Source organism: Convolutriloba macropyga, chromosome 3 (assembly GCF_964194025.1).
Source record: "Convolutriloba macropyga chromosome 3, txConMacr16.3, whole genome shotgun sequence".
Lineage (NCBI taxonomy): Eukaryota > Metazoa > Xenacoelomorpha > Acoela > Convolutidae > Convolutriloba > Convolutriloba macropyga.
In genome coordinates, this window is record NC_134470.1 from 71,007,402 (window position 1) to 71,025,431 (window position 18,030).

General features: G+C 35.1%; 1 protein-coding gene across 1 annotated transcript; it reads right to left on the reverse strand.

The window, feature by feature from the left end:
* Window positions 1-840: 840 nt before the first annotated feature.
* Window positions 841-17,742, reverse strand: LOC142337259 (putative cysteine--tRNA ligase, mitochondrial). Its single transcript, XM_075386414.1, has 7 exons — window positions 17,339-17,742; window positions 16,865-17,071; window positions 10,777-10,929; window positions 10,214-10,488; window positions 8,157-8,385; window positions 7,587-7,906; window positions 841-1,242 (listed from the first exon to the last, which is right to left on the reverse strand). Exons 1-7 carry the CDS (start codon window positions 17,392-17,394, stop codon window positions 893-895), a joined length of 1,590 nt encoding a protein of 529 aa, XP_075242529.1. The 5' UTR covers window positions 17,395-17,742; the 3' UTR covers window positions 841-892.
* Between the last annotated feature and the right edge of the window lie 288 nt (window positions 17,743-18,030).

An 18,030-nucleotide genomic window follows, 5' to 3' on the forward strand; every position in this document is an offset into this window, starting at 1 on the left:
TTTTAGTATTAATTCGCCGCCAATTGAGTTCAGCTGCTTGAAATTGTGATTGAGATAGAATTTTAGATCACGCGAAACGCGAATTTAGATCACGATTTTTAGATCACGAATAGTCAAGGGCCTAAAAGTCACTCGAAAAGTCAAAACCGTCAAGCGAAAATTTTGCATAAAAAAGACATAAGTTGACAATAATTGCTATGAACTTCGTTCAAGAGCAATTAAAAAGAATGGAGTCAAAATTCAAGTCATGAACAAACTTGCTTCAGTTAAAAAAAACTGTCTAATACTATAACGACTCTTCGAGTCGCAAAAATAGGAAAGCTATTATAGTCTACAGAGATGACGCGTTTATTTAGCACGCGAGCCTCAAAAACTACTACTTCCCATACTAATTAAAAAGAAACTGAGTATGTTCATCAGTTTACATGCAAGCCTGATATGCTAATCATTATACCAGCTTGCCTTAAGCAAGTTGGTCTAAAAAACTGACATCAAAATCTGCTTGTATAGTTCAGCTAAAAATCATGTTAAAAATGCTGAACTTCCGTTACGGGGAGCCAAAAATAAACTCCTACGCATTCTTGTTCTAGCGCGTCGGCCCGGGAGACGTCTTCATAATATTGCTTTCAAAATTTCAAGAGCAGCTCTGTAGCAAATCGGTCCAACATTTCTCAGCGAGTCAACAATACATTTAGGATTTATGTTGCATCATAACTATTCAATTGAAGGAAAATTCAAGTCGACATAAAATTATTACGTAGCGATATTTCTTCACACAAAATTTAGTCTGCTAACCACTGTCTTAAAGCTCTCGACGTCTATTTTCAAGTTTCCGTAGTATTAAAATATCCAAAAATTATAATTAAATACAACCAAAACAATTCATAAATTTTCATTCATCGCTGTAATTTCTCAGACTTAAAGACTTCACATAAGATCTGACTCGATCACATTCATCAAGAAAATCAGAGTTCCTGGCAGCAATTTCTTTCAGTTCCACTTTTGACAATTTTGTTCCATTATTTTGAAGATTCTTGCCAAGAGCAATATCACGGACAGCACTTCTGAACCTGTTCAGTTCTGCTAAAAGAGCTTTCTCGTTCGCAGCCATTGAACGCTCCGAACTCAACTGTATTCCCAACGTGTCCATACTTGACAAAAGAAACTGCCTTGACACTGCAGCGTCTGATAATCTCAAATTTCTTTGTAGTCTCAGTTGACTGCAGAAGTCAGATAGAACGTCTAAAATACAACCAAAAAAAAAGAGTAAATGTTTAAATATTCTAAGAATAGGTACCATTAGATTAATCATTTGAAAACTTGGTACAATAGTGTCCTCGCTGTTTGTGGTATATATTAAAAAATGAAATGTCTTCCTAAACTGTAACACTAGCAAATAATTTATTATGTAATTTGCAGAACAGTACAAAACGAACTTTTAAGGATTTCGAAATTTCTATGTTTCTGTATGCTCAAAATTTAACAGTTTCTGAGTCTTGTCTTAGTATGGGCTAGGATTCCTTACCCTAACTTTAAGATCGACGAACAACAGCCGGAAAAATTAGCTCCGAATTCTTTCATGAAACTTGAAAGACTCCACTGATCTATTCGTTAGAAAACTTTCATGAACGCACGCAAATCCAATATTTGAGAGGTGCATAATTGTTTCAAAATCTCTGAATAACATTCATTCAGCAATGATTCAATGCTATGCACTTTTTGACACCAATAAAGTTAAAGTTCACAGTTCCCTTAGGAAGATTTTTCTATTGTGATAAGTTCATAGCTACTCATGTTGTGCTGCTAGGACAGTTAACACAATGCATTTCAGTGAATGGTCTAGTTAGTATTTATATTTCTAATTGCTTTACTGGCGGCAAGACTTTTTTCAGAAAAATCCTAAATCGAATAAAAGCCACCCCTCTCGTTGTACATAAAACTAGGAACTTAAGAACCAGGACTCAAAGAGCGCCTGTTTTACCAACCACCAACAAAAAAAAACACCTTAGATACGGGAAATAAAGAACGAAAAGTTTATTATCATAGCTGGAAATTTGGCAGAAAATAGCTGCGATAACTTCGTAAACCTGTAATCTCAAAATACCAATGAAAAAAAATATGAACAAAATAAGTGAAAATAAACTGTCTGTGATGTCTCCACTTGATAAAAACTTAAGTGTCAATTTTAGAAGTTGCCCTTAATTAACCTTAAGTACTCAAATTAAAGTAACTGAACCCATTTTGAGAGTGCGACAGGTCATTGGAAACAAAAATTTCTTCATTTGCATGAACAAAATTGAAAATGCACGTCGCTCACACATCTCTGTCTAAAAACTTCATGAATGAATGCACAGAAGCTGACTTGAAGTGAGAGTAACCAAAATCTTGACAAAATAAAAACAATAACAGGAGAGTCGTGAATCACAACGCCAAGAATTAAATAAACAAATGACTTGACTGTTCTGAGCAACATCGCACCATTCATCGTTCGAAAGAATTATTTACCTGCTATTTTAACCAGGTAAAAACCCACAACCAATGAATGCAAGGGTTTACAAAAAACTTCGAAACATAAATGCTGGCTAAGTAAAAGAAAATTAACCTAAAACGGAAAACAATAGATGAACTAAATTATTCCTTTTCAGGAGGCCCATGAGACTTGTTACTGGTTAACTTAGGTGCCAACACAACAATAAACGACAATTACTATTTCAATTTAAAAATTCGAGAATACTTTGAGGAAACAGGTTGCCTAAAAAGTCGAAAAACTCATAAATCAATTCATCTGTAAATGGAAAAGACATGGAAAAAATGGAACAGCGACATGAACAAATACTCAAATAGAGCGTGAATAACAATGATTCGTCCTAACAAAATGGAAGTTTTTGCCTTAATATATAAGCCAGTTTAAAATAAATCATTTCATCAATTTGACTGCTTTCGTTCTTACACAAATTCAAGATGACTCAAGGCAACGAAATATCCAACGTTGTGTCCTAAAATTGCAACCAATGTTTTACCGAAACAACTTAAAAAACATGAAAATTGTTAGCTATCAACTGGTCACATTAAAAATATATTCTGTTTGATTAGAAAGCCAATGCTAGTCTTTATTGTTGAGACAAGTGCCAAAAAACCAAAACCAAAAGGAGCCAAAACTATAACAGCTAGAAAATTCAATAACTTTTAAAAATAATCATCGTCTCAAATTCATAAAAACCAGTAGCTACCAACTGACAAAGTTAAAAGTTTCACTCATTCTTCATTAGTAGACAAATAGGCCCTGTCGTCAAAAAGACTTAAAGATAAAACATTTAAAAGAACCACAAAAACTGACAATTTCAAAACTTTCGATAAACAAGGCCACAAAAACAAAAAAAAACACTAGCTATCAATTGAAAACATTGAGCAACTTAAATCACACAAAACTAAAACAATCGAAAAGCCTATTTAAAAAATATTTTTTAATGAAAAGACACACCCAACGACAAATTTTGATTCAAACTTGTGTTCTTAAAAGAACTCTTAAAACTATCCATACATTAATAAACTTAATCGATAATTCGTCAAGGAAGTGAATTCCTCCGGGAAGACCTAAAAAATTTAGAGACACATTTTGGTCTTCCTTGATGATCTCTTTCTTAACTTGATTCAGAAATATTTGTCTGGAATATGTCGTGTGTCTTACAGCTCGTCCCAAATCACCTTGAAATAGATAGAGAATTGTTTAGTTGACCGTATCTCTTCTAAGTGAAGTAAGCAAAGTCATTTCGAAAGTGAAGTAAGTCATGCAAGCTTTCATAATAAAAAACAATATTCCAATAAAATTGAAAAATGACGCACAAACCTGAATAGATAATAGCGTGACGCTACCACAAAATTTTGACGAGATAAAAAAAGCAAGACAAGGACAGTATCAGCTCCACTCACTTATCTCAGCAGCTACCATTAATCTTCGAAAATATTGCTCTCGAACAAAACGCAGGGCAAATTAATTTAGAGGTGTTGCTTAGAATTTTTCCGCAGTTGCAGAAATCCCGACACCAGAGTGGTTCAAACCTGCAACCTCCAAGATAAGTCTAACTACTCAGCAATATTGTCTTTGTAACTTCAACGCAAAAATCGACTCAAGTTAAAAACAATTGTTTTTCCAAATAAGAGATCGCGCAAAAACTCAGATTTCAAGCGTTCTGGGACAGCGCAAAGAAAGCTAATCAAACTTCGCATGAAAAATAGCAAGTTGAAAGCCCAAAACAACTCGAAGACTCGCGCGAAACAGCTTACCTAATTCAGAAATATTAAAAATAGAAATGAAAAAAAAAACAAAACACGTCTAATCTAGTTTTCGAGTGTTTTAGAGTGAGTGTCGAGCGCCTGTCTCTAGTTTGAATAGAGAGGATCGAGTGTTATTGGACGAAAACTTAAACCTACTGTTCTAGTCCAATATTCGAAAACAGATGTCGGTGGTCTAAAACAGAAGTCAAGGTCCGATAAGAAATGTCAAAGTTAAAGTCATGCAAAAACCTGCTTCAGCTAAAAAACATAGACGGTACAACACCGGAAAAAACTCTAGTGCAATATAATCTCTTAACTAAGCTAACCTAAATCAGAACTTTTAACGAAAAAAAGGAAGTAACAAAAATCAAAAGTATTTCGCCTAATAAAACTATGAAGTATTTAAGAGATGCATACAAATTATTGATTTGGGGATTGCGGTAGGAGGCTTGTTGTGGACGCGACAGAGGGGTTATTGGTTACAGGAGCTAGGGGGATAGTTGTGAGTAGGTGGTTGGGGTAGGAAGGCAGATACGTTTTGGTGGGCATGCAATTGCGGGGGAATGAGTGGGAGGGGGATGTTAGTTGGTGGGTTCCTTGGATGGAGGGGGATGATGGGTTGGCGTGTAAGTGGGGGTGTGTGGTAGCTGGGGGGGGGGTAAGTTAGTTGGGGGCCGGGGGTTGTCAGTAGTTTGCATAGGGAGGAGGGACTGTTATGGGATCAAAACTTCAAAAGATTACCTTTTGACTTTGGAATTTACCAGCAGTTCTACTGTTCATAAAAACTAAACATTAGTAAGTAAGATACTGCTAAAGTTCAATGTTCGAAAACAGAAGTCAATGTTCTAAAACATAAGTCTATGTTCAAAAAGAAAAAAGTAAACGTTCAAGTCATGAAAGAACTTGCTTCATCTGGAAAAGTCCAGTAGAATATCAATACTCCTCTTCCAGTCGTAAAATCCTGTAAAATACAAATATCTCTCCTCGAGTTTTAATAAGACACACGTTTACAATAAATGCCTCGAACTTCGTTCGAGCGGAACTAATGATACTTCATACTCATTACTGCTCTGTAAGTCAGAATTTGAATGAAAAAAAATCCATTGGACGTTATCTGTTCACTTGAGATAAATAACCGGATCTGACGATTTGAGATAGATTTGAATTTTGAGCTGAAATTAATGGAAACCTGGAAGACCACTAGGAGTCTTCAACTTATAAATTATACTTTTAATTTTACGCTATAACAAATTTTAAACTTTCTACTTCCTTTGAAAAAATCTTATTTTATGCCAAGCGAATAGAACATAACTGTGACCAATAAGATCAAATAGGATCGCTCGGTTCAATTGCGAAGGTTTCATTAGTTATTGAGGCTTATAACAGATGACTCAAAAAGATCAATTTGAGTACTCTTTGTTTGGCACCTGACTGGCGCCCCACTTTTCTTTGCTGTAAATAGTCGCCAATAGCGCTCGCAATTAAGTTGCGATGTTTCAATACTCAGCGACAAGAATTAGATCACGCACAAAAAACTGCATGACAAAAAACTACCGAAGACGGACTGCCTTGCAGTGAAGCATGTTTGAGAGCAACTAAATCTTTTAAAAAGGAAAGAAAACAAGAAGCTTACCTAAGGCAGATGGAAAATTGAAATCGGAACAAAGCGCAGTTTCAAATTTTCGTGAACAATCCTCGACAATTTTGTAAAAAGAATCAGCATACTCGACAGTAGGCGCCTTCAAACTATTTTCACAGACTGCTAGAGCCTCAGCTACTTCTTTCAAGAATATTCTAGAATGAGACAAGTCGTCTCGACTGTAAGCGAGAGAGGACTTATAATCTCGCCTTAAACACGAGATTCGCAGCTCATCAGAAGTGCCATGATTGGTGAGGTAGTCTTCCACTGAGATAAAGTTTCCGAGTGATTTCGACATCTTTTCTCCAGTGTCACTAAAACAGCAACAGCTGCATGAAACCAGAAGCCGCTGAAGGGTTTAGCCGCAGCAAAATTTATTGTATTTTTAATGGCGTATCAAATAATAATATATAAGGTCTTATGCAGCTCATCAACTGAAATCTTAAAATAACACGTGCGCGTGAGTGCCGGAAAGCATTATTCCCAATCAGTTGAGTAACAGGGTAAAAGACGCCCAAAATGAGCCACTAAAATGGTAGAAATAAAAAAAATATAATCTTACCTCGTAACGAGACTGCCGATGTGAATAAAATGTCCAACCCCGTTGTCTGTGCAGTAGTACGCCTCACTTTGACACAGTTCATTGTTATGGTGGGGGAACTTGAGGTCCACCCCTCCAGAGTGTATAGTGAGGTGGGGAAGTTAGTTGGGGGCCGGGGGTTGTCAGTAGTTTGCATAGGGAGGAGGGACTGTTATGGGATCAAAACTTCAAAAGATTACCTTTTGACTTTGGAATTTACCAGCAGTTCTACTGTTCATAAAAACTAAACATTAGTAAGTAAGATACTGCTAAAGTTCAATGTTCGAAAACAGAAGTCAATGTTCTAAAACATAAGTCTATGTTCAAAAAGAAAAAAGTAAACGTTCAAGTCATGAAAGAACTTGCTTCATCTGGAAAAGTCCAGTAGAATATCAATACTCCTCTTCCAGTCGTAAAATCCTGTAAAATACAAATATCTCTCCTCGAGTTTTAATAAGACACACGTTTACAATAATTGCCTCGAACTTCGTTCGAGAGGAACTAATGATACTTCATACTCATTACTGCTCTGTAAGTCAGAATTTGAATGAAAAAAAATCCATTGGACGTTATCTGTTCACTTGAGATAAATAACCGGATCTGACGATTTGAGATAGATTTGAATTTTGAGCTGAAATCAATGGAAACCTGGAAGACCACTAGGAGTCTTCAACTTATAAATTATACTTTTAATTTTACGCTATAACAAATTTTAAACTTTCTACTTCCTTTGAAAAAATCTTATTTTATGCCAAGCGAATAGAACATAACTGTGACCAATAAGATCAAATAGGATCGCTCGGTTCAATTGCGAAGGTTTCATTAGTTATTGAGGCTTATAACAGATGACTCAAAAAGATCAATTTGAGTACTCTTTGTTTGGCACCTGACTGGCGCCCCACTTTTCTTTGCTGTAAATAGTCGCCAATAGCGCTCGCAATCAAGTTGCGATGTTTCAATACTCAGCGACAAGAATTAGATCACGCACAAAAAACTGCATGACAAAAAACTACCGAAGACGGACTGCCTTGCAGTGAAGCATGTTTGAGAGCAACTAAATCTTTTAAAAAGGAAAGAAAACAAGAAGCTTACCTAAGGCAGATGGAAAATTGAAATCGGAACAAAGCGCAGTTTCAAATTTTCGTGAACAATCCTCGACAATTTTGTAAAAAGAATCAGCATACTCGACAGTAGGCGCCTTCAAACTATTTTCACAGACTGCTAGAGCCTCAGCTACTTCTTTCAAGAATATTCTAGAATGAGACAAGTCGTCTCGACTGTAAGCGAGAGAGGACTTATAATCTCGCCTTAAACACGAGATTCGCAGCTCATCAGAAGTGCCATGATTGGTGAGGTAGTCTTCCACTGAGATAAAGTTTCCGAGTGATTTCGACATCTTTTCTCCAGTGTCACTAAAACAGCAACAGCTGCATGAAACCAGAAGCCGCTGAAGGGTTTAGCCGCAGCAAAATTTATTGTATTTTTAATGGCGTATCAAATAATAATATATAAGGTCTTATGCAGCTCATCAACTGAAATCTTAAAATAACACGTGCGCGTGAGTGCCGGAAAGCATTATTCCCAATCAGTTGAGTAATAGGGTAAAAAACGCCCAAAATGAGCCACTAAAAATGGTAGAACTAAAAAATAGAATCTCCTTACCTCGTAACGAGACTGCCGATGTGAATAAAATGTCCAACCCAGTTGTCTGTGCAGTAGTACGCCTCACTTTGACACAGTTCGTTGTTATGGTGGGGGAACTTGAGGTCCACCCCTCCAGAGTGTATAGTGAGGTGTGGGTGTCCACTTGTGATGACGTCACAGAAGGAGGAACACTCGATGTGCCACCCAGGGCGTCCTTCTCCCCACGGAGCCGGCCATGAAACTTCCTCTAGAGGAAAACGATGGGATTAAAAAGCTAGGATTAAAATAACTATTCGGATTATGACATCTGTCAAAATGACAAATTAAAGTCACCATTTGAAATCAACTGAGATTGACGCAAAGACAAGCAAGATTTAAAAATGCCATCTACAATCTTTTTCGACCACGTATTCAAATAAATTCAACAAAAAACCTAAAAGACGATCGGAAAGAAAAATCATTTTTTTCTTAGAGAACTGGTGGCGCAGATGCAATGCAACCAATAGATTTATTTTAACATTTTTAACCGGACAAACTAAGAATCTTTAGTAAAAAGAGTACCGTTTAACTGATGACCCCCAAAGAGCAAACAAATAAAGTCAAAAGTCCAAAATTAATTATTGTTGAAAATAAGCAACGTCAACGTCCTTAAAACAAGTGAATACATTCTGGAGCTCTAAACAACTCAAATTAACAATCTTTGCAGAATATGAATTGAACCCTCTAAGTACAATACAAGGAAAGCTCGCAAAACTACAAAACAAAAATAATTTCCGAAAGCCATAACGAAGCGTTACGATAAGCAGCTTATTAACAGAGCACAGTTTTGTCGAGACAAGAAGCAAAGCACCGAGAATAACAGCGAATGCGTCCAAAAATCCTTAATAATAGCAACTATATTTTCAAATACCTTTCAAAATCCTTTTTAATCTATGTCCAAACGCGTTAAATTCATTAATATTACTGACAGACAAATCGGAAAAAGAAAAAATGGCAACAATTAACAATTCACTGACAATTTTGAGTAATGAATGTTGTCAGCGTCACTAAAAGAATAAAATAAATAATGAAGCCTTCATTTGATTCGCTATGAATGATAAGAAAGATCGTACGAATTTTCAATACTGCAACTTGGGGGACAAAAACAAATACGACTTTAGTGAGAGGGCAGCACTTTTTACTACATGTAACGTGATAGCCGAGAGGTAAGGTGTGTGATTAACACACCAATGGTCTATCTCCTCCGTGAAGCTGTCTGTGTGGGGATGAGCTCTTACTTAACCATATAGCTTCAGGTTGACCATAGCCTGACCAGTATTGGCTACAATAATGGTACCACGTGAAATTCTCAGACACAAAAAAGTGGTCATCTTCACCAAAAAAAGAGCATTCGTGCTCACAAAATGAACGGTCTGAGATGTGGGGAATCATAGAAAAAAGGACAGCTGAGGACAGGATACTGTTAATGCAGACTAAAAGCCTATTGCTGCTCCGCTGCGCTTACGCAGAAATAAAATTATTTATTATTATGTAACTTGATCGTCTCACGCACGTGAAAGAAACGAATATTGAAAAACTGTTCATCTCCAATATTAAATACTTCAATGTGAATTGACAGTGACGTTTACATTCTTACAACAACGTAGGAATAAAAAAAATGAGATAACAACTAATAATCGCCAATGAATTTCAATAATTGCATTATTGAAATTCTTTAGTTTCTTTTTCTTTTGAATCTCAAAAGAAAACAGAAACAGCATCTTTTACAAGCTCACAATTTCCTGTAAATTGTGACCAATCCCATCGCATCACCGTCTCGATATATCAAATTAATATTTATCCTTCCTCTCCTACGTTCAGCTTACAGTCCGGGGCGGAATTTTTTCCTTTCTCCCGAATATAAAATTTGATTTCATTAGTAAATGAACTACTAAATCATGAACTAGTAAATGAACAAGTAAATGAAATAGTAAATCATTAGTAAATGATTTCATTAGTATTTTTTTAAAAAATTTTAAGTGACAATTATCAATTATAGACAGACAGTTTTTGGATCTCTGCAAACGGTTAACTACCATCAATTTTGGCCTTCCACAGCGCAAAATCAGATCTGTTCTTTTTCTCTGGGTGAAATTTTGTGGGACTTCTTTCGGCAAATCTCTTGCGATTTTCTTTGCCCAGCTTACTTTTTAAAATAGGGTCAAACTTTCCAGCACCGGGATAAGACTGGACATCAAAAAACACATTGCCACTTTTGGAAACGTACGCATGCTGCTTGTCAATGAGCGACTGGATGAAATTAATGATTTTAGGAATATTGTCGGAGACTCGGATGATGACGTCAGGAGGTCTGAAACATCAATTAACTTAAAATAGGAGTCTTCTAAAGCAAAAATCTCCACAAATCAAGCTTCCTTGAAATTGAAATGCTCAAAAAGTAAACATCTTCTGAAATCGGATTCTTTACTAAATTTTAACCGAAGAAAACGAAAATATGAGCAATGGTAGAATTGGCAAAAACTATAATCAAATTTAAATTTGTTTGCGGGAATTAAGCTGTCAAATTATGCACTGCACTCAATTATAGCAATAGCAAAGGCGACACCTTAAAATCTTTTAAAAATTGCCAAAAACTTGCCTGACGTTTAACTGTTCCAGTGCACCGAAGAATTGGCTCTCATATATTGTGGCGACTTCCTTTTCTTTCTTGCCCAAATACATTGCCCTCTTTATGATTTTGTCATCTACATCTGTCACTCCCAGAGCATACACTACTGGCTTCTCCTGGAATCTTCACCAGACATTGCGAATTAAGTGATGCTCAAAATGTAGACGACAAACGAGGTTTTCTCTCGAATGGTTTCAAAATAAATTAAAAGCCTACAGCCAAATAAATAATCTAGTCTGGCTAATGGGATTATAGTTCGGCCATAACTCAAACATGCTGACGCCATTTTCAGCAGAAATTGTCCATCTTTAAAAAATCTTTATTGAAACAAGTGATTGAAGCAAGACGAAGGATTTATGAGCTTCCCTATCCTCGCTGTTTTTCTCTTCAGCTACTTCGGCGCTGTTATTTGCAATTTTAGCTTTAAAATTTATATTCGCATTTAATTCGGGAACTTCTCAGTTGTCTGAATACTGTAGTATTAATTTCTTCCAATGAATACTCATCGCTTTCAACACAAGAAATTCTCCAAAATTAGCTAGCCCAAATTTTATCACTTAAAAATGAGTTTTTGTCAGCATTAACAGGGGCCATTTTTCGACATGTTTTCTAGAGCGATGTTTTGTCAAACTCACTTTAGTCAGAGACATGATATATTGCATCATAAAAGAGACGCGAAAAAGTTAATGTTGACAGGGTACAGTTTAATCAACCAAATTTTAATTTTCTTTTTCTACTAAAAAATTTCAGCTCAGGTTTTCTTAATTGATTTCAAATACATTACACTGCAGTTTTGCGGGAACAATTCTTGAACTTTGAAGTTTCATTTGATTGCAAATGAACTTTTTGTTAAGCGTTTGGTCTCTGATAATACAATTTAGATTGTTGCATGTGGTTTATTTTTTTTTCTAAAAAGATGACAGGCAGTATCATTTGGTTTCGTCTCTTCACCTGTAGGTACGGTGCGAAAACGTTTTCCAACATGCAGAAATAATCTACAAAAATAAAAATTACAGAGAACGATTTTTATTTTCGACGTATTTGTCAGATCAACTTATTGCTGATTTCTGTAAGCCTGAATTAATAAGCTTTGTGCGAAAAGTGACTTTCCAGTATTCTTAGATATAGAAACGATAGTTTACCAACATAGCCGGCAGACTACTGGAACAGTTGCGAAATAGACTTGAGTGCCGTAAAATACAGATAGTAACAGATACAGAAATGAGTTGAATAAAAGGTTAACGAGGTCACCCAAAAACTTTTTAATTCAAAACTCTAACTCTATCATTGAGAAAATTTTTGGTGCAAGAAGTAATGACAACAAAGAGTTTCGAACCCCAATCTCCGGGGTAAAAATCAGAAGCATTAACCACTCGGCTACTACTCCCCTGCTAACACTATCTTACATTCGATTTTGTTTTAGCCACAGACAAAATTTATGAAGGCACGCAATATAGGTCACTCGTAAATCAAGAAACAAGCGTAAAAAATGACCCAAAATGTGACGCGACAGAATGTTCTAGAACAAATGTAAAACGAACAAGAGCGTCACACGACAACAAAAAACCAAGAGCACCGGAAAAACCAAGAGCATCCGAACAGCTGACAGCTTCGCGGCTATGAAAACTGTCTTTGTTACAACTACAAGCTCAGCGGGCATCAAGTTTCATTAGCGGCCCTCCGCCACATTTAGTTGTCCTTCAAGTGCTTAGAGTGGTGAAGCCACTGGAAAGGCCGTAATTCGTTTTGAGCCATAAATATTGCAGTTTTTCAGGTTTTTCCCATTTTTCGAATTTTTTTGTAAGAACAGTCTAAAATTAAGGCTGGTTAAAGTTGATAAAGGTCTTTTACAAGACATAAAAACTTTTTTGACCATTTTAACAGCTATATGATTTGGTACTCTAAACAAACGCGCAAATTTATACTAATTTTCACAATTTTTTTCAAGCTTTTGTCATGTTTCAAGTTTTTTTAGCCCTAGGTGTCAAGGAACCTCCCCTAGGGTTTGACAATAGGTAACTGCACAGTTTTTAGCGGCAATGGAATAATTTTCAACATCACAAATTTTACCAATGTTTTTTTTATAAAATTTGCATTTTTTCAAGTTTTTTAATATTTATTATCAATATTTAACTTTTCGAGCACCAAGGGCCCAAAAATCTCCTCAATCTTCTCTAGGTTTTGATTATAGGTTACAAAATTTTTTTTTTGCCATGGAAGGGTTTTCAACATTTTAATATCACAAATTTTAGCAATTTTTTGATAAAACTTGCAATTTTCAAATTTTTCTAAAATATTTTTCTTTAGTTGTTTTTTGGCCTAAGCGGCCAGGCAACTTCCTTTAGGGTTTGATAGTATATTGCAGGGTTGCTAGGGGCGATGGAATGGTTTTCAACTTTTCGATATCATGAATTTTTGCAATTTTTTTGCAAATTTTCTGAAATTTATTATATGCCACATTTATCGATTCTTATGAGCCAGTGAAACTATTTGGTAACTTTTTGTAATTGAACAATCGTTTATGTTTTGAGTTTATTTTTGAGTTTAACGATTTTTGCTGGCCAAGACTTTTTTTAAGTTTTGCAGATGGGTTACTTGACAGACATCCAGGACAAAAAAATGATTTTGAACCTTTTTTCTGCGAAATTTAGAAACTTAAATTTTACACTTCAGCTTTTTGAAGCATTTGTCATAGTTCTCGAGCTTATTGTTCCGACCCTCTTGAGGGGGTAGGAACTATATACTCAAATGGGTTTTTTTTGTTCCGTGAATATTCGCCGCTCGATATATTTATCGTAGAGAGTTGAGACTGGTATCATTAGAAAGCTCGTCCAGCGTAGAATATGGAATTAAAAAGATTTTTTTAATTTTCGTTTTCTACAGGTAGTTATCGAGGTTTAAACTTCTGAGAAAAGAAGAGTGAATTCACGTTAGTTTTATTCACATTTTCCAGAATTTTTGCCTAAATTTTCGTCAATTTTGCTAAAATTTGTTATAATTTTTAAGAATAGTGTCGTTGATTTTATTTTTGAAGACGAACAAGCATTGTTGATTGTTCTGATTTAATTTTTTTGGTCAAAAAATCTGGATAAACATTTCAAAATTTAGCCTTTTTCATCAAAAACAGCACGAAATAAGCTACTTTAGTCCACTTTGATTAAATTTGCCAACAGTACACACCCAAACAACACTCATACAATCTTTGTAGACTCAGAGGGGGGTTATTTCTACTTCAGAGTCCGCTGAGAGTGCACTGTAGTTAAAACTTTGCCGTTTTTTGCTAACTTTACTCGTTGATTATCAAAAATGCAGAATTTATTTTGAGTTATCAACTAACAAATTATCTATATCTACAACATTCAAAAAATCAATTGTTCCTAACGGACAATAAGTAATAGCAGGGCTAGTTTTGGGCCATTCTTGGACTGTTACAATCCAAAAAAAATCGGGTTGTAATCAGTCTGTCTTTTTTTAATAAAGAACAGAACATATCAAATCAAAGCTCAGGAGTGATAGGTCCGACCAATTCGCTTGCTAAGCAGCTCCAAGCTAATGCATTTAGTTTTTTAATTGAAAGTTTATGGTCGTTTCTTTTTTTAAAAATAATTGACTTTTCAATAAATAATGGCTTAATTAACTTTTGCTCTATTTTTTTCTTAATTTGTTCAACTTCCAGCTTATTGTCAGCAAAGAAAGACTGCTTCTTCTTTCTACTGGTTTAACATTTATTCTCGGTTGCAGTTTTAAGCCTGAAGTTATTGTTTTCTTGCTTTGATACTACAAGATTTCAGATTTTTGTTTGTTTTGATAGTTGCCAGTTTTTCACGTTTTCTAATTTGTCACATTATCACATTATTGACAGTTCTCATGTCACCTTATTAGCATTCAGAATAAAGCAAAATTGAACATTTTAAAATCCTGAAAGATATACATCGTTTTAACGGCCTCGACGCCTCTTTCTTGAAGAAATCAATTGAATTTTTTAATTTTGTCTTTAACTGTCATTTATACTTTGTCCTTTCGGTCGTATGAAATTTCCTGAATAGTGATAGCTATCATTGGATTTTCATGGAAGAATAGAAGAACCGATATTCTGATATTAGTTGATAGCTGATGGCTTTCATGACCTTGAAAACAATCGTTTTCCAAAATTAAAAAAAAACTTTTTAACTTCGCAATTTTGTTCTTTTTATGTTTCTTTTTGTTACCTAATCTCGTTAGATAATTACAGGTCAAATATGACAATATTGGTGTCAAGGGAATAAGAGGGATTGGTGTCCCAAAATCTTTTTATTAAAGAATTTGTTATGACCTTACTGGCTTCGACACCGGTTTTTCACAAAAGTAAATTAATTTGATTTTTGTCATATTTGACGTTCCTTTTGTAGATGCAAGAAAAATTCTGGATAATAAGAGGTCTCGAGGGCTTCTTTTTCATGAATAAACGACCCTATTTAAATAGCTCTTTTTGTAATTAATGCCTTTCATGACATTGAATGTAATTTTGTTTCGAAAAAAAAAATTAAAAGTATTATATACTTTAGCACTTCGCTTTTTGGTCAACTTGTTACCTAATCTTACTAATGAATGGCCACGTATTACATTATAGCTGTTTGAAGAAGGCGCAATCAAATATATTTTGAGTGCCAAAATTTGGCTTGACGGTTTTGACAGCGTTTTCTGGCAAGTTTCAATTGAAATTTTGTTTGTTCTTTGTTGTTCTTTTTAGCCGCTTTAAAAAATGAATAAGGACAGGTCCTAATGCCCTTCTATAGAAGCAGTGGTAATCGTAAATTTGTGGTAATATTAATTGATTCCTATTGGTATTTATTACTTTGAAGTTAACTGTTTCAAAAAAATAAGTTAATTTTTTTACTTTACTGTTTTTGTTCTTTTTTGTATAATTGTTACCAAACCTTTTTATGGACTGGTCGCATATGTTTTCTGTTCATTTATAAGTTATTTTTGTTTAGTTTTATGTTTATCTGACGGTATGTTGACTTTGTTATTAATTTTAGTTTTTAAGAGGGACATAAATTTTTTGATGTAATTAGTGTTTGTTGTTGTTGTTTGATTTTGCTGTTCGTCTTGACTCGCTTTCTTAAAATTGACATATTACAGCAATCTAATGCATCATTTTTTACTCCACTGCGTTATTTGCTTTGGAGGCTATCTTATCGTTCATACATAATTTTTTGAAAAAGACTTGGGCTTTTTTGGGATTCGCAAAAAATAATTTTTGGTTTTTTCTATCTGTTCCTCATTTGGTAGACAATTATGCCAAAATTGTTGATGGGCGGGGTCGGAACCTTATGTGCCATCGCACATTACCGAGCCGCCTTGTCTACCTTTAGTGGCAAATAGCTCGCTTTCAAGGCTTGTGCGTGAGTATATTCAATTTTATCATATTTGGCCTTTTGGGGTAAGAGCTTCAAGAGTCTTAGCAATGATTATTTTTTGTTTAGTGTTTGATTATTTTAGTTTCTCAACTACTATTTTGTTTTTTTTGGCTGGGATTGTTCAATTGATCTTTTGGTCAGGTACATTAGTTCAGTTTTTCATTCAATTCTTTATTGTATTTCAGGACTTGTCCTGCTACGTTTGTTTATTTCCTGGTTTATAACCAACATTTATTGTTGCATTTCAACGTGGTTCTTCTATTTAATGGAACAAATCAGGTGGTTAAGCCAGCTATAGAAGATTTTTCATGCTATTTTGACTCCAATAATTGACGCCATCAATCGTCAATTGCCTGACTTTTAATCTTTTCCAGCTATCTTAGGCATACCCTTCGATCTAGGTTTCGCTGCTGACTACTTCGACTATTTAGTTTGCTTTTCAATTTCAACTCTGTTCACAAGCTTCTCTGTTGTCGATCCAGATCTGTACTGGAATTCAGTTACTTTGAAAGAGAACAAACCGAGATTTCAATTTTTTCCTTATCGTTTGATATTACAAGTCGACCACACGTATTCAGGGGCAGATTTATTTTAAATATCCTTTAGTGGTTCTGATTAAATGAGCATCACTCGGGCACTATCAACTCTAGCCTACTTTCCTCTCAATCACTCTCCGAATGCAGTCCTGTCGGATATAGCAGCTCGCATGCCCCAAATGGATGTCATCGTACACTGTAGGTCCACATGAGTACCACGTGATCACAGGCATATCAGAGCCATTTATCACATTCTTACAAAGAGGCTCAACTGACTCCGTGAGCGAATTGTAGATCTTGATTTGGTTGGCCGAAATTGGTCGCAGAAATCTGGGAAATCATTGAATCTAATCCAAATCTTCTAAATTCGCTTAAACTCAAGAGGTCTACAGTAGTGTCACACTATGCATAATAGATACTTTATTTTCCATAGTAATATACATCACATCTAAATCACAGTAAAAGTGTAACTCAATCAATTCCAATTACAGCTTCTCATTTCCAATGATATAAATTTCGCTTTTTGATGACAATAGTTGAAAAAGGTTTTCTTTCATCTTTGGACCCTTACCTTTCTTAGATCAGAAGTGAACTTACCCCAACCGTCCCAGTGAACATCGTTGTCTGATTAAAATTCGGGTCAGAATTGACATTAATTCTCTGAAGTCATCTTTGAAGTTAGTTTTCCAGAAAGTCACTCAAACTCTCGCAATAGTAACGTTTTAACTGAATTTATTGACGTTTTAGGCTACTTAACAGTTAATAAACATTTCAGCATCATGTCGAAACAAAAACTTGAGGAAAATTTGGCTATTTAATTTTGATTCAAGATCAGAACAAAAAGAAGTATGTAGATAATTTGAACATTCAGATAATCGCCACCCGGTAATAAAAGTCCGTTAAAATTTTCAAACTCGGTTTGCGGCCAACTAACTAATTCTGTTATATAAAAACCAACTTCTTCAGCAACGTAAGAACCCGTACAGCTTAGTAATTCTATATAGTACGTCATCTCTATCTACTCTGTTCACAGCTAAATAGTTTCAATTTTAATGAGATATTCAGTCGCAAATTAGACAGGGCTGAAAAGCTGAAGAATTAAACCAGACTAAAGGCATAAAAAGAACAAAAACAAGGAGGCTTGGTAATGTGCGTTTGCAAATAAAGTTCCGACCCCGCTCATCCACATTTTTGGCATAAATGTCTATCAAATGAGGAAAAGATAGAAAACCCCAAGTATTTTTCAAAAAAAAATTTGTATGAACAAAGATCGCCGCCGACGCAAATAA